The 22,524-nt window shown below is 42.2% G+C and overlaps 2 protein-coding genes across 2 annotated transcripts in view; both read right to left on the reverse strand.

Moving 5' to 3' along the window:
• Positions 1-360: 360 nt before the first annotated feature.
• Positions 361-2,060, reverse strand: LOC113027819 (dexamethasone-induced Ras-related protein 1-like). The gene is made up of 2 exons (XM_026177639.2): positions 1,682-2,060; positions 361-1,426 (listed from the first exon to the last, which is right to left on the reverse strand). The coding sequence occupies exons 1-2, from the start codon at positions 1,950-1,952 to the stop codon at positions 897-899; spliced, it is 801 nt and encodes a 266-aa protein (XP_026033424.2). The 5' UTR covers positions 1,953-2,060; the 3' UTR covers positions 361-896.
• A 9,551-nt stretch (positions 2,061-11,611) lies between these two features.
• pemt (phosphatidylethanolamine N-methyltransferase) overlaps positions 11,612-22,524 on the reverse strand; it is a 77,825-nt gene continuing 66,912 nt past the window's right edge. The window contains exons 6-7 of the mRNA XM_026177316.2: positions 15,245-15,319; positions 11,612-12,034 (exon numbers count right to left, since the gene is read on the reverse strand). Of these exons, the coding sequence (XP_026033101.1) occupies positions 11,980-12,034; positions 15,245-15,319 (130 nt within the window). The 3' untranslated portion in view covers positions 11,612-11,979. The remainder of the gene's footprint in view (positions 12,035-15,244; positions 15,320-22,524) is intronic.

Genomic DNA, 22,524 nt, shown 5'->3' on the forward strand with positions numbered 1-22,524 from the left:
AGTGAGGTGCTAACACATGACTTGTCCCCAGTTTAAATAAACATGAAAGCATTGATTTCCTCTGGGTAATAAAGCCTGTTTTTCTGCACTATATTGTCTTTATTTGATTGGAATTAGGGGCACAAGTAACAGATCCTGCTTGGTTCTGCAGGATAAGTGCAAAATGTAGATATTTGCATCAGTTATACTGAAGCGTCCCAGTCCCAGAGAGCATGACATCTCAGAATGACAAGATCAAATGGGAGATGTGAAGGATATTATTTTGGGCTGTGCTTTTTATCCCCCTTGTTTGAATACATCTATTTATAAGGTGCCTACAGAAATATTAACATTATAAAATAGAAGAAACAGAGATAAATATTTGTGTTGATTTGTGTTTTATTACATTTTATATTTTTCACTGCAAAAGAGAAAAATGACAGTGACAATAAATATACATTCACAATAAAAAATACTCTAGATTGCAACGAAACATTCAAGTGTACTTAGCCTTTAGAAAATCTAGAAGATGTAAACATGACCTCCCCGAAACACTGCACCTCCTCACCCAAAGAGTCTCTCTCTCTCTTTCTCCCGTCTGTAAAGGTATAACGTCAACAAAACACATTTACGCATCTCACAGAGTATGAAGCCACGTCACACATCGGGCTCTGATTGACGGAGCAAGCTAACATTCTCGAATGTCTGGTGGGAAACCTTTTTTTTTCTTTTTTTGGTAGTTTTAGCGGACTCGTGTCCAGTCTGTGTCCTTTACAAACGGAGCTTCACCGGAGCGCGCGGCGGTCTCGGCGTCTCCAAAACCTCCGGAGTCAGTTTGAGCGCTGCCGGCTGCTCTGACCAAAGGCCGGGCTCTTCTCCTTCAAACGTGTCATTAGAGTCTGAGCTTCAGTGTCCGCTTAACTGATCACGCACCTCTCTTTGTCTTTGCCGTGGCCGCCTCCGATGGCCTTTTCTTTAATGTACATGAGGTCGCTGTGCACGCTGGGTCTCCGGGCGCACGGGGTCACCACGCCGTACGCTTCCCCGATGTCCTTCAGCTTCTTGTTTTTCAGAGACTTTCTGTGCAGCATGTCACAGTACTGCACCGACACTTTCCTGTGAAGGTCGGGGCTCATTTCGTGAGGTAGCTTGGCCAGGGTAAACAGAGTCTGAAACATCTTATCCACGTTCTCGTTGCGCTTTGCGGAGATCTCGAAGTACGCGCACTTCTCGTCCCCGGCCACCAGCTGCTCGATTTCCTCCTGCTGAACCTCCCGGTGAAACTCTCTGTCACCCTTGTTCCCGCAGATCACGAGAGGGACGTCGATGTTCTCTTTGATCTTGTTTTTCAGGCACATTTTGGTCTCGTAGATCTGCCGCTTGAGCCGCTGCACCTCCTGGAAGGAGTCTCGGTTGTCCAAGCTGAAGACGAGGAGGAACACGTCACCTGAAAGCAGAGAAAATTATTTTGTTTAACCGCCTTTGCTTTTGTTTAAAGTGTTTTCATTTTCTCCCTGCGTGTATGCACAGTTACAATAAAGCACAGGAGGCTCTGCTGCACCCTGCAGCCACGCGCTAAAGCGCACGATGTGCGCTCTGACCGAGTCCGTGCAGAATTTAGAAAGCCCGCATTTGCTTTCTTAGTTTACATAAGGATTCTCTGGTATAAAAAAAGGAGACTGATAGGAATGTGGATAAGTACCTGTCAGTATTGAAAGCCTCCTCATAGCAGGGAAAGGATGGTTTCCGGACGTATCCAGTATGTCCAGCTGGTAAACGTCCCCCTTGATGCTGTACACTTTCCTGTGAAAGTCCTCGATAGTCGGCGTGTACTGCTCGTCGAATCTCCCGTTCAGGAATCGGGACACGATTGCACTTTTGCCAACTTTGGTGGATCCAAGAATCACCATCCTGTAGCAGTTCTTTGCTGGGATGTCAAAATCGCTTTCGGAGGGCGACATTTTTTTGATCATGTTTAAACCCGGGGTTGGATGTGCACCGTTCGTCTGTGCGTAAAAGGCAGGTGAGCAGCCTTCTGTGTCTCAGTGCTCTCACTTGCGCTCTAGTGTGTTTCTGTCTAGAGGCTGAGCCATATTTATGCGCGAGGCTGACCCCGCCTCTTGTCCGCGTCACAGCTCGGTGAGTACTCGGTGCCCAGTTGAGTGCAACGAAAAGCGGAGCAAACTCCCACCGGTGCGTCAGTCTGTCACTTCTAATTAAGATGGGGAGAGAGCGCCGGGAAACAGAACCAAACAGACCGTCCGAAAAACAGAACATTTGTAACAGTGCGGGGCAGGGCGGCGGGGTCTGTGGGTAACAGCCAAACTAAAAAAAAAAAACTTCCAGCACTATTACCGAGTTAATAATTGACGCTTTTTTCCGGCGTTTAAAACCCACTTTGGCACACTGTGTTAATAAACAGGCTGGACCTTAGACACCATTAAAGCAGACAGCGGATACAGGTTCCTCTAGACTGAGCAGAGCAGGTCATGTTGACTGGAACATCATCATCTAAGGAGAAAAGGGAAAAAAGAAAAACATGCTGAGCAATAATCTAAAGTCTCCACAGCTGTTTACCCACCGCTGTCATTTACAAACAAGGTCACATTCATTGATTTATTCATTCACATCTTCAGCAAGTCCAGCAGCTGCTGATTCATAATCACCATGCAGCAGCAGCTTGAACGGCTGATCGAGATGCTGCAGTTACTATGGAGACCGAAAGGGGGCACTCAGGGCACGACTTTCATCAAGGCGTCTGCCACGACTTACCTAAAAGGGAGAAGGGGGACAAAACTCAGCGTGGAGTGACTTTGCGTGTCTGTGCGCATGTGTCAGCGTAAACGCAGTCTCCGTTTAGTTTCACAGCAAATGCAAAAAAAGGAATTCATCAAATCTTCGATGACCACACTCACTCACCTGTCACTGTGAAAGTGTGCAGTCGAGGTGGCAACAAAGATTTCTTCAGCGGTTCATAAAATTAGTAGTAAATAGTCGCAAAGTGGAAAGTGTGTATCTATGTTGGGAGGTGGGGTTTTATTGGGCAAAACAGGAGACAGCAGTTGATTTTAATATTAGCTCACTGCTTCATTGTGTCTCATCCCTTCAGGTGTGGGGAGTAACGCCCTGACTCGGTGACACAGATGTGGAAATGTGAGAACATCTGCTTGCACAGATATGAGATTCTTCTTCTTTTTCAGCTGCTCCGTTTGGGGGTCACAACAACAGATGATCTTGCCTGCGCCTAAGTCTGTCCCTCTGCGTGTCCATGAACCTCCTCTTTGTGCAGCAGCTCCATCTCCAACGTCATCTGTCCACTATATCCACTATCCCTCCTCTGCACATGTCCAACATGTTCAAATCTCAGTCTTGCCTCTTTAAAAAAATGTTTTAAAAATGAAGCAGTGCATCCTCAGCTAATGTCAAAATGAGCAGCAGGGTTCCATCAGGAGTAGTGTGCTCCATCAAAGTAAGTCAGTGCACCACTGATGAACAGTGATTTCCCAACTTCATCCTCGATGGAAGGAAATAACAGCTGACTCATCACAGGCGTGAGGGATGTCCGGCTGGAAGCAGAGGGAGCCTGGACTTTTAGTTCCAGGGACAAGTATCTGTGAACTTTCCAAGTAAGTAAAAGCTCATCCACCCCTTTTAGTTTTAGCTAATTTTGTGGTCAGATTTACGAAACAGTGACGGTGCAACCGAAGTAGATCTTTCCACCAAATGCTTTTCTCTACATAATAACAAATGCTGGATTTTGCTGTCAGATTTTTCCTGTGCACGGTGAAGAAAACTGGCTCAGCGTCTGCAGTTATGTTGTGCAGAGCCATTCTGTTGTGGTGAAGGAGAAGGCAAAGCTGTTGATTTACTGATCTGTGTGTGCTTTCACCCTCATCTATGGCCAGAGGCTGTATAGACTTAAAGAATGAGATTATGGGTATAAGGAGTGGAAATGGGCCTCCTTTGATGGGATGTCTGGCCTCAGTCTTAGAGACGGAGTGAGGAAGTGGGTCATTAGGCAGCACGTCTGACTGTTTGCTCCGCCACAGTTAAAGGCATCTGACCAGCAGGCACATCACCAGTGTGTGGGCACAGGGGGGCCCGCCTCATTAATGAATTGATAATTACGATCAAGTAATGTAATGCAGCTGATTCTGAAAGGGCCAATCTAAATAATGACTTCTATGATTGAGCTTCTGCTTACATGTATGGGAGTCTGATAACACATATGTGACACAGAGGAATTTAATTGGTCCAAGGGTAGATGATGAATGACGTAATCGAGGAACCGAAAGGTCAGTGTTATAGGCTCATGTGACTAACATTAAGTGGCTCCTGTCTATCTGCTTTGTGGAAAACAAACAGATATGCAATACATTTAAAGAAAAGAGGGCTAACAAGGCCAGTTAAACTGGAAAATCTGTGCAATCAAAATAGAAAAGTGGGAAAAGTACCATGGAAACAGATGCCCACGGACTGCGATCTGCTTCTCAAGCTTCCACATCGCTGGGAAGACAAACAACAGCACACAGGCACACAAGAGGAGCAGCAAAAAGAGGAAAAACATGCAGCTTACACACTAAACAAACACAATTATGGTATTTGGTTCCATCACAGCTGCATTAACATCAAAGCAAAGAGAAAATTAACCAAAATAATTTCTTTCTCTCCTACATGTGCGCTCCGGTAATGATAAGAGGTGGCACGTGAGAGCAGTGAACGGCAGACAGATAATGCCACTCCGAGGACGACCAGCCGTGGGAAGGGAAACGCAGAGAGGCAGTGGAAAAAAAACGGGGCAGACGGCGAGCGGGGTCGTCTGCCAGGCGGCTCGTAAAAGACAGCGAAAGATGCACGCTGTGTGGAAAGATTTTAGCTGATGATGGTAACAACAAATCATAGACCACATTTCCATTTTTCATCTGAGAGAGAAAAAAAAGCCTCAAAGCAACACTCACACAGGTGTTGCTTTCAAAATGCAGAAAGTCACCTGTACACGTGGTCACACACACACACACACACACACAGACACGCACACAAACACACTACAGAAATGTGCCTCTGCCTCACATAATCAGATATAATGGAAATGCACTTTGTGATGTAAGCTGCAAACAAATGCTTGAAGCATCTTAATATGTTCGTCATGCCTGTTTTTGTTGTTAAAGCTCTAAAATCTGCAGTGGGTGCTTTTGTATTTTCTTTCAGCTGCTGATAAAAATTAGGAAATAAGAATTCATTCTCCAGCCTTTTGGGGAAAATGTGATTGTGATTTTTTATTATTGTTAGAGCATTCTGTTAAGAGCTTGAAATAAGGAGCTTACAGGCTGGAGAAAACGAGAAAGACTACAGAGAGGGTTCATGGAGTGAAGGCATACAGAGGGTTGGTGTTATAATGAGGAGAAGGTTTTCCATAATGTTTAGGAGTGTTTATGGTAGGGCTGGGCGATATGGCCTAAAATTCATATCGCGATATAATTTGAAGCATGTGCGGTAACGATATATATCACGATATATTCTTTTCTTCTGTATAACGTATTTTCCACACTATAAGGCACACTTAAAATCCTTTAATTTTCTCAAAAATCGAGAGTGTGCCTTATGTATGAATTCTGGTTGTGCTTACTGACCTCGAACCGATTTGGGTGTGCAGAAATCTGTTAAAAAATGTTTTAGTACAACTTTGGTAAGCGGCACTGCTTGATGGATTGTCAGAGTATTACGGCTGCCGTAGTGAGGAGCTTCGTGGGGTAATCTGGGTCCAAAACTCCGTCTCTTCAGGTCCCAAAGTCAAACGAATACTGAGAGTTAAAAACTGTCTAAATTCTTTCATCTTTAATTAAATCATCAGCGTTGTTGCTTTACCAGATGTAACAATTAAGTTTAACATCCATAAAAACAGAATTTATTACTTTTAACGGAGTTAGAAGTTAACAGGAAGTTAGCTCGTTAGCTCGCTAGATTCCACCTAAACATGTTGTACTACGTGATTGCTAGCGACACAGGTATGTTAGCATAACATTAGCACAGTGAAGCTGGAGGATGAACGCCAACTTTTTTCCACTCATTAATAGTTAACTTGAGGGATTCTGGTGGTTAGGGACAAATGCAATCGCATAGCAGGATGCTATACAAGGGCCAAACTTCAGTCAGGAGAACAACTGAGATTATTCATCCACAATACGAGGTTAGTTATTAATATACTGCAACAACATGGGAATAGAACAGCTGCAAGAGAATTCAATATTAATGAATCAATGTTATGGAAGAGGAGGAAGCGCAGTTTTTGGCTTTCCCCTTATTTCAAAAGTGCTTCATCTCTTTACTATGACTGTCGACCGGCATAATTTGCAGATGATATTGGTTGTAGCCACTGCGATGCTTTCGACCAAAACAGGCGCAGCTTGATGACATCATCAACATGCGCTATCGCGATAGAGCGGTATAGTCAAAATCTCTATCACTGACCAAATCTATATCGTTTCTATCGTATATCGTTTACTGTATCACCCACCCCTAGTTTATGGGAATTTTTAATCATTCTTCCAGAAGCACATTTGTGAGGTCAGACACTCATGTTGGATAAGAAGTCCTGGCTCACAGTCTCCTCTCCAATTCATCCCAAATTGGTTCTGTCAGGTTGGGGTCAGGACTCTGTGCAGGCCAGTCAAGTTCTTCCACACCAAACTTGCTCATCCATATCTTTATAGGCCTTGCTTTGTGCACTGGTGCAGTCATGTGGGAACAGGACGCCCAAACTGTTCCCACAAAGTTAGGAGCATAAAATTGACTAAAATGTCTTTATATGCTGCTGTCGTTCCCAATCAGTTTCACAGGTGGCATGTTGTCATGGTACTATGCTGGAATTCACTCCTGAGAGCGACTGACTCTTTCACAAATGGTCACAGAAGCACTGTGCATGGCAAGGTGCTTGATTTTACACACCTGAGGCCATGTAAGTGACTGGAATGATGAATTCAAATGTTCCAGTTGACTTAAGTCATTGAAATCATGATTAAAAAGATTTCGGCACAATAGTGTATTTGGAAAATAGAAAATGGAATGGAAGACATTTGACCTTGAGGAGGGCAACAGCAGAACAGTTGGAGAATGTTTTTTTTTTTACCCTGAAGACATTGCATAAGAAAAACACCAAACAATAGACATAAGTCTCAAGTTGTTTGGGAAAAAAAAGAGGGCTTTTTCTTTCAGGCAGGTACAAGGACAGACCACCAAGCAGTCCAGATGTTTTCTGAAGAACAAAACAAATTGATGTCATAATGGCTGCCTAAATGTAAAGCAAGGATAATAAAATGTAATTACATTTGAGTTTTACCATCATTCTGACCTACTTACCAGGATGCAGACTGTAAGCACATTTGTGTATAGTTATTCAGAGTTTTGAAGCACTGAAAGAAACTTTTATTGTTGTGATGCACTTGAATATTAGAATAACAACCAAAACGAGCTAAAGTCCCATGATTTTATGTTGAGTGTTAAAGTGCATGCATGTGTTCTCCATTTAATCTCAATCCTAATGAATACTACAGAGTTTGTTGTTCATATTGCATTCATACTCACTAGATCCTGGTGGTCCTTCATTATTATTCTCTTATTTTGATGTAGCAAACTCCTTTCTGCAAGAAAAATACATAAATCTAATTTTCACATCCAGATGAAAAACATGTAAACAGCTTCTATATCGACACCTTAAAACTGCTACTCTTCTTGCTTAGTTCATGAAATGCAAAGAAAGATTTAGACTCCTCAGCCGCCTTGTTAGGTACACCTTGCTACTACTGGGTTGAACCCCTTTTGTGCCTTTCTTAACTCTTTGTGGCACAGATTCCTTTTGAAATTTTGGTCCATATTGACATGACAGCATCACACATGATGCAAATCTCTCCTTCCATCACATCTTAAAAGTGATCTGTTGGACTGACGTGATGACTGTGGGATCTATCTAAGTACACAGGTGATCTGGTGTTATCCTGATGGAAGCATCCATCAGTAGATGACAACGCTGTGGTCATAAAGGGATGAATATGGTCAGCAGAAATACTCAGGTATGCTGTGGGATTTAAATGATCCTCAGTTGGGTCCAAAATGGGCTGAGAAAATATCCCCCACACCATCACTCAGGGTGGATCCATGCTTTCATGCTGACTGTGCCATCTAAATGTTGCAGCAGATACTGAGAGTCATCAAACCAAACAATAGTTTTTTAAACTGTAGCCTTCGTTTCTTCGTCTTAGCTGACAGGAGTGAAACCCAGTGTGGTCTTCAGCTGCTTTAGCTTCTCTGATTCAGAGATGCTCTTCTGCAGCCCTTGATTGTAACTTGTAATTAGTCACTTGACTTACTCCTGTCATATTCTCAGCTTAAAACAGTCTGGTCATACTCTACTCATTTCTGGCATTTAACGATTTTTCACCCAGAGAACTGACGTTCACTGGATGTTTTCTCTTTTTCAAACCCTCATCTGTATATTGTAGAGACGGCTGTGTGGGAAAGTCCCAGCAGATCAGCAGTTTCTGCACATTCACTTAGATCACCTTTCTTCTTCATTCTGATGCTCAGTTTGAACTTAAGCAGGTCATCTTGACCATATCTACATACAAGAAAAACTGTGATGCGTCTTAATTCATTAAATAAAATTGTGACATCTAGTTTATGATCATTTGATTATTTGTACTACGTAGCTTAGCCAAAACCCAGCACCATAATGGTGACCTGGTGGATAGTAAGAGGATAAATGCTCACAATACTTGTCACAAGTTAAAATAATGGATTATAAAAGAATGAAACTGTCCATTTAAATAGTCGTAGGATTTGGATGAAAACACATTTTTAATGTGGCAGAAAGTAAATGATGAAAATATTTTTCTTTTTCTCTGTCATTGGGGCTGCTGCTGAGCGCACCCTCAAGGTGCCGATTGTTTGGCAGTGACATCTCTTAGCCTTAAAAAAGAAAAACTGTGTTGCATAGCGGCTATGAGATTTTTTTTTTTATTAGTATTTTCTTTGATAATGCCCACGATATTTCTCTCTTCCTTCAGTACAGTCACATTAGGCCAGTGTCCAACAAAGCTGCACTCCACAGTACTGACTGCAAAATGATGTCACCGTCCTGATGTAAGAAATAAAGAAAAGGAAAGATGCTAATTTGTTCAACACTTTAATAGGTTTCCAAATTTATTTGTAGCACAGATTTCAGCTTAAGTGAATAGAAGTGAAATTGAGTGTATTGTACCTACATTATCACCAGTCTGTTTGGCTTTTCTTTCCACACGTGCTCATTAGTGATTTTTCAACTTTTTAAAAATTCACTTTTTTTTTTTGTCTGTGGTCAAAATGAGTGTTTCAGGGTAACCTGATCAAACCCTAACTATATGCTTTGTCAGGAAGTAAAGTTTGAAGCCTACTCTTAAAAGTAATCAGGCTTGCTGTCTGTCTAGAGCAGGGGTCCCCAACTCCAGGCCTTGAGGGCCGGTGTTCTGCAGGTTTTGCATCTCACCCTGGGTCTACACACCTGAATCAAATGATTAGTTCATTACCAGGCCTCTTGAGAACTGCAAGACATGTTGAAGAGGTAATGTAGCCAATTTAAATCAGCTGTGTTGGATCACGGACACATCTAAAAGCTGCAGGACACCAGCCCTTGAGGCCTGGAGTTGGGGACCCCTGGTCTAGAGCTTTAGGTCACCCATGTTTTGGAATAGCACAGAGTCCAAAACTCAGTAAGTGCAGAAACTTCCATCCTTTCAAATTCTTCTGCTTATTCAATTCAGGTTTGCTGTGTGGCTGGAGACTATACCATCTGTCATTGTCTGAGAGGTGGAGTACACCCAGGAATGGATGCCAGCCTGTCACAGGGATAACTCATTCGCAGTTAACTGAATCCCATGCATGTACATGGGGAGAACATGAGAACCACATCACTGAATGTTCAATCTTCAAGATCTGAGCAGTGAAAGCAGACTTGGATTGGACACTTTTCCCTGTAGTTTGCAGCTGTATACCAGCACAGTGAAATTTAAATCCAGTAATCTTCAGCCAATCTAATTCTTGGGGTTTAGTAAAATCATTGCATTGTTTAGGAGCTAAACATTTTAAGGCATTGTTATACATATTCCCACATTCTCATCTGCCCTGTTGGAGACAGATATGCAAAGTCTTGCCTTAAGTGCTTCCATTAGTAGTCTGTATTTCTTGAAACACAAGGAGACCAATGCTTTGCACCCTGACTCATTCCTTTATTACATAAATCACTTCATTAGCATAAAGTAGCAGGCAGTGTGCATTGTTCACTTTGGAATGATTTGCATAGTTGCACTGTTAAGCCAGCAGTGAAACAGCTTCTCTGAAATTTGAAATGATTAACATAATAGAGTAAATACAGTACCATGCATCTTAACACTGAAACCGTCACAGTGTGTGAAGCAACAGCAAATGCATATACATGTATATTTTTACTATAAAGTACGGATCAGTGGCCTTAAAATTTCTGTTTTACTTTAACAGACATTGAAAATGTTCGTCTCAGTAGCGGTTTCAGAAATATTTTTTTTAAAAACAAGGTAGTTATCATGTTGGCTTTTGAGTGAACTCGGATTAAACTGGGACCTTGTTACACTGTGGTTTCAGTCTTGGCTAACACTTTAAAAATAAGCAATTTACATCATGTAATATCTAGAACAGTAAACTTCCTACAGGTAAAATTCAGTCATTCAGCCAGGAAAGCGCACAGACACACCTCTGAAGGACGATACACTTGGAGAGTTATAAAACAACAGGGGTCACTGGGACTTTTAATAATAATATACAGTTGGAGATCTTAAACACAGATATAATTAAAAAGGTTATTCATGAATTTCTCCAGTCACTTCAAATGCATTTGAATTATACATTCTGACTCACCTGCATAATTCACTAGCACATCTCAACTGAGCAAAGCCCTCTGATATCCCTGCAGGACTGCCCCCTCTGTTTGCTGTTTTGATAGATGTAGATTATAAAAAAACATTGAATTCTTTGTCAGGCAGTTATGCATGTTGCAAGTTTGCATGTTTGTCCGGCACTATGCATCTGTAACATCTTATCTGTGAAAAGATTTCTGCGCTCCACCTGCCTTGAAGAATATTATGGCCTGTTTTCTGCTGCTGATCTTTAATACACATACAGATAAATATGATACAGCTGAGTGTTAAACATGTTGATAGGTCAAGCAGATTTGCCCTCTGGCAGTGCTGTGCAATACTGCAAGGTTTAGTATTGATCTGATTCCAAGTAAATACAGAGCCAGTATTGCTTATACCGATACCTTTAACTTATAAAGGCAGCTTATGTAGGGTGGAGCAGTGCGTCATGACTTAGGAGATGAATAATCATCATTTTGCAAATTCTGAACACATTTTAATGACCACTAAAGTCACTGTGATTTTTACTTTCCACAGTAACACAACAAAAGACACCTTTCAGATTTTCATGTATTTTCAGACTGAGTTTTTTTGGAGAGCTGGAAGGTAAACGTGTCGTCTCTGAACCACTTCTGTTGTTTAAATGCGCTGTAGGTCCTAAATTAAACAGACATGACAGTCAACACAAAAAGGTTCAGACATGTTTCACAGTGCATGTTTGAGGTATATTTTTAATTTACAAAAAAAATAATTATTTAACACAATTAAGTGGGTTACACACTGAACTGTGGGGATAGAAGCAAATTATTAATCCGATACTAAACCAGCGTTTGAATCGATACTATCGATATTTGGATTCTCGATCTCAAAAGGACTGACATGTGACAGGATCAGAAAAAAGCCTGCATGTAGATTCCCCTTTCACAAAATCACTTTGAACTAACAGAAAAACACACGGATCAGTAGTGGGGATGTTTCCTTCGTATCCATGGAGGAGGTCAAATAATGACCAAGGCTCTCAGTCTGTTCACACCGGAGGGAATCCTCATCTGAACCCGAAATAGGACGTGTCCGGGGGAAATTATTCATGCTTGTGGCGCAGACTCCTCTCTCGATAGATCTGTTCGGTGAATGGTCTGCAAATACAGAAAAACAAACATGTAATGGGACAATAAATGAGCTTGGAAGGCTGTACCACTCTGTGCCAGGAGCGCGCCTGTGTGTTGAACCGTGAGGGAGCCTGAGTATATGAGTGAACGATAGCAAGATGCCCTCGTCTCTCCACGTGCTCCACCACTCTGCTGCAGATGGATGCAGATCAAAACTTTGGAGTCCAAGAGCAAAACAGAGTTTGAAGCTTTTCTGTGGTACTAATGGCTAACACAAGAATCAGAATCAGTGGACACGCTTAAAGAATTTATGTATCGTGAAAATTTTACAACATGATGTAACATATTGGGACACTGCCTCTTGGTCTCAATGTATCGTTGCAATCAAGTTTACTGCCAAAAGGAATCATATCCATCCCATTAATTAGGCACACCTTGCTAGTACTGGGTTAGACCTGTTTTACCTTCATTCTTCATTGTATAGCTCCTACAAGGACTGCACACCAATGATGCAAATCTCCCAATGCACCAACTGTTTATGCAAGGCAGGATGGATCCATGCTTACATATAGTTTACCCTAAACCCTGGCCCTTTGGTGAAGTCATGCAATGCAGACTTACTTTCCTGCTCTGAGCTAACCGGAGTGTCATCCAACATGCTCCTATAGCCCATCTCCTTCATGGTTCAACACGCTGTCCATTCAGAGATGTTCTTCTGTATCTCTTGGTAGTAACAGGTGGTTATTTGAGCATACGCAAAGCAGTCTGGCCATTCTCCTCTGACCTCTGGCATCAACAGGTCAGAGAACTGCTGCTCACTGGATATTTTCTGTGCTCTTCTAGACCATTCTCTGTAAACCCTACTGATGGTTGTGTGGGAAAACCCCAGCAGATCAGTGGTTCGTGCTAATCTACTAGCACCAACAACCATGGCAGAGTCAGCACCATTGAAATCACATTTCATCCCCGTTATGAACCTCGGGACGCATTTGGAACCATGCTGTCATGTGACTGGCTGAGATATTAGTTAATGGTTAGTTAAACTGTGTCTCTAACATGGTGACTACTGAGTATATCATTAAAGCGAGGAAATAAGGAACTGAAGTATGATAAAAGTGAAAAAACTAAATGCACAGCGCAGCTTTTTAGGAGTACTCTACAGAGCTCCTGCAGTACTGGATGTCACAGCATCTTTATTAAACATTTAAATGCTTACACTTCACACTGTTAAGTAATTTTTTGTTATCCTGCTGACTCTCAGAGCACCCAGCCTGTGGATCTACCACCATGGCCAGTCATCAGTTTCTCGCTTTTCAGGAAAGTCATAGTAATCTAATAAACTGTGCGTAAGAATAGATGAAACAGTGCCGTTTCATCCTGGTGTGAGCTTTCATCGCTGCACTATTTGTATCATGAAGATGGCGATTACGAGCTAAAACAAATCCAAGACGCTCTCTGAACTCACTTGACACCAGTTTCTATTCCCTGCATGGCTCCCGCATCAATCCCACCGCCACTTTTACCAATTCCAGTCACCGTGTGAGGTAGAATCCAAGCAGACACCCTACTCTCCACGTATAGTTTAAACAAATGAGATCATCCTGAATCTCTTCCAGCAGCGAAACACAAATATAGCACATGAATCCCAGTGGCAGTGTGTGGTAAAATCTGGCACCTGCCTATCCTTCAATTCACAGGTTCAAGCTAAGTGAGACAACGATGGATCAGTGTTGCCGGATGTAAATCTGTGCGCTCATGCACAGCTTGTGTTTAATGCCTGACACTTTCGGAAAAGCATGCCTCCGACTCAGCCAGGGTTAAAAATCTCTTTTTAGACTTTCATTTTACTCGGGTGGAGATTTATTTGGTCTATTGAGGCTACTCAGAAACGCTCAGCTAGACAAGGATAGCAGAATCATTTCTTGCAATCGCTGGGTGAGTCGTGCTGCAGAAGAAATTGTCCATGAGAAGCAGTGAAGGAAAAAAGTTATAAACCAAGCCAAGTTTTGTTGGACTGGTGAGATAGAGCAGGGATGTCAAACTCTTTTCACATCATGGGCCACATACATACATTAAGTGGGCCGGCCAGTGAAAAATCTCCTTTCTGTTTAATGTAAATAAGTTTAACTGCATATTTAATCCCAGGGATATATTAATATTTCAATAATACATTAAAATTATTTATTTATAAAACTATTGATAGTTTTATAAGTTAAAGTTAAAAAAGTTAAAAAAAAGAGACTTTTCCATTTGATTACATTTTGTATGATGGATTATGCAGAAAAAGTAGAATTGGGCTGAAAGATCTATCACTTTATCACCTCTTCAGGTTGTAAATCGTGTTTTTAAAAAGTAACTAAGTAACTAAGTAATTAATTACTTTTGAAAATAAGTAATCAGTAAAGTAACAGGATTACTTTTTTGGGGAAGTAATCAGTAATTAGTTACTGATTACTTTTTTCAAGTAACTTGACCAACACTGATCCCATATGTTGCTGATTCTTGTTTTTAATCAACAAATGTAATTTTCAGTCTTTTCTAAAAGCTGCTGATGTGACACGTGTCATGAGTAATAACACCAGACCTTCAGGATCCTGTGTTATAATCTGTGTGACTCAGCAGATGCAGGTTGACTGCTGAATAAGTCTGTGCTGAAACAATACTTAAGTTTATTTGCATATTTTTCACATTATCATTCAGCCTTCATTTTTTGACCAGAAAGGTTTTTTGATCCATGTCCTCTCCTCCTTCTGGTTATCTGCATATTAAAGTCTAGGGCCCATGACTCATAAGTCTCTGCTTTTTTCCTCCAGGTGTCTCTAGTTTGGTTTAATGAGCTGGAAACCAATAAAAAAAGGGAGCAGGAAGTTGTTTTCTTCCCTCCTCCACCTTCTAGCCACTACAGCTGCAGTTTTTGTTTTTGTTTTATAACTGATGAATCAAGTCAGTGTATTTGCACATCTTTATTTTCTTATTTCTTTTGTATGGTCAGTAAATTACTGTTACAGGTTTTTTAGATGTTGCTAAATGTTAGGGCTCTTGGATCTCTTTGACTCTTGTTGGTTTTTTTGATTTTATAAGACCGCATTTGTAGCGAGCATTTCTGGGGGCTGTAACCTACAGTTATTATTTAAGGTTATTTTCAGTTGTCACATGTTGCCCTCACTAAACCCATATATAAATGATTTTAACAACAAATGTGATTTAATGACAAATGAGAGATTTAGAAAGACTTACCCTTCAAAGCTTATTGCCACCTTGTATGCCAAGGCCACTATGGCAGTAAGAACTAGACCGACAGGACTGGCACCACTGCAGACAGAGGGGGAAAATGACTTAGTTAGAAGGGTCTAGTTACATATGCTATATACACTAGACCATTTCTCAGCAAAGTATCCATTACATGTAATGTAATGTCATTCGTTACCTAACCCCCCCCCCCCAAAAAAAAACAAACATTCATTCTCTTCCACTTATCCTTGTCAGGGTCGTGATGGGGGTCTGAAGCCTATCCAAGTTGTCTTAGTAGGTACAACCTGGACAGGTTGCCAGTCTATCATAGGACCAACATACAGAGACAGACAACCAGAATCAGAATCAGAATCAGAAAGGGGTTTATTGCCAAATGTTGAGCAGGTTTACAACATTAGGAAATTGCTGCGGTGCTTCAGTGCAAACATAGTGTCATAAATAGCACTTAAATAGACATGAAAAAAATAAAAGTAGGGATAAGAATTAAAAGTGCTACGTAGAAAGATATGTGCATGAGCTATACATGAGATATATACATGAGAATAAGAATTAAGAGTGCTACGTAGAAAGATATATACATGAGTGCAGGTGGTGATCAGTGCCAAACATGGAATGATGCAGTGACACAGCGTAGGGTCATGTGTTAGTGGTGGGAACAGTCATATGGTTATTGTTCATGTGTCCAACAGCAGAGGGGAAGAAACTGTTCTTATGGCGAGAGGTTCTGGTGCGAATGGACCGGAGCCTCCTGCCTGAGGGGAGCAGGTCAAACAGACTGTGTCCAGGGTGAGAAGGGTCAGCTGAGATCCGAGCTGCACGCCGCAATGTCCTGGAGGTGTACAGGTCCTGCAAAGATGGGAGTCTGCAGCCAATCACCTTCTCAGCAGAGCGCACAACACGCTGCAGTCTCTGTTTGTCCCTGATAGTGGCTCCAGCGTACCACACGGTGATGGAGGAGGTGAGGATGGACTCGATGATTGCAGTGTAGAACTGCATCATCGTCCGTGTTGGCAGGTTGAATTTCTTCAGCTGCCTCAGGAAGTACATCCTCTGCTGGGCTTTCTTAATGACGGAGGTGATGGTGGGCTCGCACTTCAGGTCCTGGGTGATGGTGGTACCCAGGAGGCGGAATGAGTCCACAGAGGTGATGGGGGTGTCAGTCAGGATGATGGGGGGGAGTGGGGCTGTGTGCTTCCTGAAGTCCACAATAATCTCCACTGTCTTCTGGGCATTCAGCACCAGGTTGTTGTGGCTGCACCAGGACACCAGACGTTCAACCTCCCTCCTGTAGGCAGACTCATCCCCGTCCGAGATGAGTCCAATAACGGTGGTGTCATCTGCAAACTTGATTAGCTTGACAGACTGGTGGGTGGAGGTGCAGCAGTTGGTGTACAGGGAGAAGAGCAGAGGAGAAAGAACACAGCCCTGAGGGGAGCCGGTGCTGATGGTCCGGGAGTCCGAGACATTCTTTCCCAGCCTCACATGCTGCTTCCTGTCCGTCAGGAAGTCAGTGATCCACCGGCAGATGGGGTCAGGCACATTCATCTGGGAAAGCTTGTCTCGGAGATGGTCTGGAAGGATGGTGTTGAAGGCAGAGCTGAAGTCCACAAACAGGATCCTGGCGTAGGTTCCTGGGGAGTCCAGATGCTGCAGGATGAAGTGTAGGGCCATGTTGATGGCGTCGTCTACAGACCATGGACCATGGACCATTTTGAGTTACCAATTAACCTATCCCCACTACCTGCATGTCTTTGGACTGTGGGAGGAAGCAGGAGTACCCGGAGAGAACCCATGCAAACACGGGGAGAACATGCAAACTCTATGCATGGCCCTGGCCTGATGGTGGAAGTGGAAACTCAGGACCTTCTTGCTGTGAGGCAACAGTTCCAACCACTATGCTATCCTTATGCTTTAAAAAAAGAAAGAAAGAAAGAGCCACACAGGTCGAGGCACTGGTTGGGGACTATCTGGAAACCACTGATTGCCAGAGAAACATGTATTCCACAACTGGATGGTAAGTGGTAGGTTGCTGGCAGTCACTGTGAACTCAGTTACTAAAGGCCCATGGATTAATCTATGCAAATTACAGTGACAGCAGCAATATGCTAGCTACCCAAGCAATTACAAAGAGGTTTTTGGTGTCACATAAACACTAACGTTCAACAAACTCCAGCAACCACTTGCAAACTAGTTGGGGAATACTGGTCACCAGGTAAATACTAGGTTAGCAGAGTGCTCTCTAGGCATATATGACTGATTTCACCAAATAAAAATTTCCCACAAAAAAGATGTACAGGGTGGGCCATTTATATGGATACAACGTAATAAAATGGGAATGGTTGGTGATATTAAAGTCCTGTTTGTGGCACATTAGTATATGTGAGGGGGCAAACTCCTCAAGATGGGTGGTGACCATGGTGGCCATTTAGCAGTCGGCCATCTTGGATACAGCTTTTGTTTTTTCAATAGGAAGAGGGCCATGTGACACATCAAACTTATTGGTAATGTCACAAGAAAAACAATGGTGTGCTTGGTTTCAACATAACTTTATTCTTTCATGAGTTATTTACAAGTTTCTGACCACTTATAAAATGTCTTCAATGTGCTGCCCATTGTGTTGGATTTTCAATGCAACCCTCTTCTCCCACTCTTCACACACTGATAGCAACACCGCAGGAGAAATGCCAGCACAGGCATCCAGTATCCGTAGTTTCAGGTGCTGCACATCTCATATCTTCACACCATAGACAATTGCCTTCAGATGACCCCAAAGATAAAAGTCTAAGGGGGTCAGATCGGGAGACTTTGGGGGCCATTCAACTGGCCCACGACGACCAATCCACTTTCCAGGAAACTGTTCATCTAGGAATGCTCGGTCCTGGCACCCATAATGTGGTGGTGCACCATCTTGCTGGAAAAACTCAGGGAACGTGCCAGCTTCAGTGCATAAAGAGGGAAACACATCATCATGTAGCAATTTCAAATATCCAGTGGCCTTGAGGTTTCCATTGATGAAGAATGGACCCACTATCGTTGTACCCCATATACCACACCAAACCATCACTTTTGTTGTGCCAACAGTCTTGGAGGGATCCATCCAATGTGGGTTAGTGTCAGACCAATAGCAGTGGTTTTGTTTGTTAACTTCACCATTCACATAAAAGTTTGCCTCATCACTGAACAAAATCTTCTGCGCGAACTGAGGGTCCTGTTCCAATTTTTGTTTTGCCCATTCTGCAAATTCTGTGCGCCGATCTGGGTCATCCTCGTTGAGATGCTGCAGTAGCTGGAGTTTGTAAGGGTGCCATTTGTGAGTAGCTAATATCTGCCAAAGGGATGTTCGACTAAGTCCACTCTCCAGTGACATGCGGTGAGTGCTACGCTGTGGGCTCTTGCTGAATGAAGCTAGGACAGCCACTGATGTTTCTTCATTAGTGACAGTTTTCTTGTGTCCACATTTTGGCAAATCCAACACTGAACCAGTTTCACGAAACTTGGCAAGCAGTTTGCTAACTGTAGCATGGGAGATGGGTGGTCTCGTAGGGTGTCTTGCATTGACTCCACATTACACTGTGGAGCTGGAAAAACGCCAACCATCGTATCCTATTTATACAGGTGGAAAACAAGAGTGGAGGAATTAAAATATAGACAACTTAAATTAATGAGTGACATGTATTTTACTTTTTATTGTAGCACTCTACTTTCTATTAGTCTTTTTTACGCTAATAACTCAGAAAGCACCTGTATGTGTCTCAGGAGCTACACCTTACTCACAAGCCATCTGTGGGTGGGCATCAGAAACAGCAATCTTACACTCACTCGACACACTGACCTACATATATCTGATCAGGAAGTGGCACAGTGACACACATTCATTGTATGTTAAAGTGTGCTTTTGCACAGTAGCACATGCAGTCTTGCATAAGAGGAGGAAAAGCAGCGGGCATATTTAAGCAAAAACCTGAGTGCTGATGTAAAACACCTCTCATGAGGCACAGCAATCTGAATAAGAAAAAGCTAGTGACAAGCTAGAGCGCTGCCATTATATTCACTGTTAGTGTGTGTTGCAGAGCATTTTTGTTCTTTGAATTTGACACTTCACACAATTGATTTACATTTGTGCCACACCGTCTATTGAAGCTTACCATTCAAAGACTTGTTTGCCATTAGGATAAAGAAAAAAGGTTAATCAGAATCAATCAGAGCAGGACACGGGGGGAGCTGAACTTGACTTGCTGAACAGGCTTATGAAACTATCCACCCTGACCTAGATAAATGGGCAGTAATAAATTCAGTGCTTTTCCAGACTTATTCAAATGCAAGACCATGACAAAGGACACTGCACTGGCTCTGTAGCTCTATCTAAAAAACTCAAAATGAAAGAAGAGGAAATTTGTCCTTCAGCCTCAATATGCCACATTTGAACTTTAACTCATTTTAAATCATACAGCCATTCAGTACTCAGTAACCTGTCGCCTTTTTAATGTCAGTATTGTAAGCTTTTTACATTTTGCAGGTAATAACACTTATACAAGTTATCTAAGGGGGGACATTACTGTTTTACATATACCAGTTTGAGACACACTTAATCTATCACATCTGGGAACCGTGTGAATGTGTTTGACGTGGTGAGGAGGATGAGGTGAGGTGCCACAATGAGGAGACATGACGTTGACAAGATATCTGAATAGGTTTGTGTCTGTGGTACTTGGGGGGGGGGGGGGGGGGGGTGTAACTTGGATTACAAGTTAATCAGAATCAGACAATACACTAACTAAGAATAGTACAATATATACATATATATGCATACATACATACATAAGTCACTTATAAATAAATATTTGGAAAAGAAACATGTGTAGTTGTAGCAGCAAACAGTGTGTTAAGTGGATGCGTTGTACAGAGAGATGGCCACAGGCAGGAATGATTTCCTGTGTCGTTCAGTGGTGCTTTTCGGTAATCTCAGTCTCTCACTGAACGAGCTCCTGTGACTGACCAGCATGTCATGGAGTGGGTGGGAGGTGTTATCCAACATTGTCTTTATCTTGGACAGCATCCGCCTCTCCGACACCACCTTGAGGGAGTCCAGCTCCATCCCCACAACATTGCTGGCCTTACGGATTAGTTTATTAAGTCTGTTGGCATCTGCGACCCTCAGCCTGCTCCCCCAGCATGCAACAGCATAGAGGATCGCACTGGCCACAACAGACTCATAGAAAATCCTGAGCATTTTCTGGCAGATGTTGAAGGACCTCAGTCGCCTCAAAAAATAGAGACGACTCTGGCCCTTCCTGTAAAGTGCTGTGGTGTTTTTAGCCCAGTCCAGTTTGTTGTCAATGTGTACTCCAAGGTATTTATAGTCCTCCACAATGTCAACACTGACCCCCTGGATTGAAACAGGGGTCAAGTGTTTCCTGGTCTTCCTGAAGTCCACGATCAGTTCCTTGGTCTTTGCCACGTTGAGCTGCAGAGACCAAGGAACAGGGTGGAACTAACACCCTGAGCCTCTGAAGTTTAGAGTCTCAGTCACACAAACCTAGACCGGTTTGTGACCTCTGGCAATCTCCAGCTACTAAGGTAAAATGTTTATTTCCCAAATGTTTTTTTAGTAGTTGCTGGCAGTCCAAATGTGAGATCGGTGAGAAGGTACACACCAAAAAGCTCCCTGTAATTGCTTTGATTGCTAAAAGATTAGTTTGGTCGCCCATAGTTTGCATGGAAGATGCCAACTTGTCTGCAAACACTCACCACTTGCTATCTGAGCTGTAGTGAAACTTGAAAAAGTGCAACCCAAACAGAAAATGAAGAATGTTCATGTAAAATGATTTTTGAGTAAAAGTTGTGCCTTACTTCTGTAGCCAACATTTTAAAATGCACAACTTTTACTTTGAAGGTGAAAGATTTCTTGAATGTGTTGCACTTTTTACAATTCCCCCACCGCTTGGTGAGAAGTTTGTACTTGAAGACAAGTTGGCATCTTTCTTGCAAACTTCTGACAAACAGAGATGGGCAGTAACGAGTTACTTGTAACGCGTTAGTGTAATCTGGTTACTTTTTTCAAGTAACGAGTAAAGTAAGGGATTACTATTGCAAAAACGGTAAATAGATTACCGTTACTTTCCCGTAGGAACGCTGCGTTACTGCGTTACTAAAACCGTGATTTTTTTGCGAGAATGTCTCATGACAGTGACGTAAGCGAGTGCGCCGTTGGTGACAACAGCTGTGTGCAGATCAATAATGAATCATATATCGATTGTGAGAGAGAGTATGAGCGTGCAGCGTTTAAAGCGTGGAAGTACTGACCTTATCTTGAGTTTGATTCCATAAAAAGTGACAAAAACATTAGCGTCCGTTGTGCGTGGGAAGAAAACTTTTTACAGCGAAACCCCCCCCCCCTAAACTTCCAAGCAAGTACCGAGTGCGCCATGACGTAATGGGAAACTCACAGAGAAACTCGCGGATTCTTCAACTGACCGCGGCACACCTGCACCAGGGTAAACCTCCGCCTGCCCTACTCCTGCTTTACAGGTGAAAATAGAGCAACAGGACTACTGAGTCTTTGACTTTACTTTACTTGCATCTATTTGAAAGAGTGAGTGTAAACACAAAAAATATTTTATTTTATGTGCTGGAATGTGTCGAAAATAGGTTTAAATGTTAAACTAATTTCTTCAAGTCAGAGAATGTTGCATATAATTAAATTTTTGCTTGATGCATAAAGTTAAAAGATTAAAACTGATAAAACAAGTTAAAAAAAGAGACGTTTCCATTTGATTACATTTTGTATGATGGATTATGCAGAAAAAGTAGAATTGGGCTGAAAGATCTATCACTTTATCACCTCTTCAGGTTGTAAATCGTGTTTTTAAAAAGTAACTAAGTAATTAATTACTTTTGAAAATAAGTAATCAGTAAAGTAACGGGATTACTTTTTTGGGGAAATAATCAGTAATTAGTTACTGATTACTTTTTTTCAAGTAACTTGACCAACACTGCTGACAAATGCTGAAAACTGCTAGCTATCGGCAGGGAAGGTTTTGATGCAGTACGATTCAAATCTCTGTAACCAACTTTACATTCGTGACACTTCCAGCAACCTCAGAGTCCACAGAAGACACACTTTTCCCTCAGGGTGGTAGGGTCAATAACCAGTCTTTAGGTCTACTTGACAAAGGTTTTAGTAATCAGTTTGACAGCAACTGCCAGCAACCTCCAGCAACCACTAACCTAGTTGGGAGACACACATGTTTCACTAGTGAGTTGCT

This window comes from Astatotilapia calliptera, chromosome 8, assembly GCF_964374335.1.
Source record: "Astatotilapia calliptera chromosome 8, fAstCal68.1, whole genome shotgun sequence".
Lineage (NCBI taxonomy): Eukaryota > Metazoa > Chordata > Actinopteri > Cichliformes > Cichlidae > Astatotilapia > Astatotilapia calliptera.

What these genes read in the sequence shown, in the direction of transcription:
- LOC113027819 (XM_026177639.2), bottom strand. Translation starts at nt 1,952, where the DNA reads ATGATCAAAAAAATGTCGCCCTCCGAAAGCGATTTTGACATCCCAGCA. An exon ending in GAGGCTTTCAATACTGACAG is followed by an intron (nt 1,427 to 1,681) that starts GTACTTATCCAC and finishes CTCTGCTTTCAG; the next exon opens with GTGACGTGTTCCTCCTCGTC.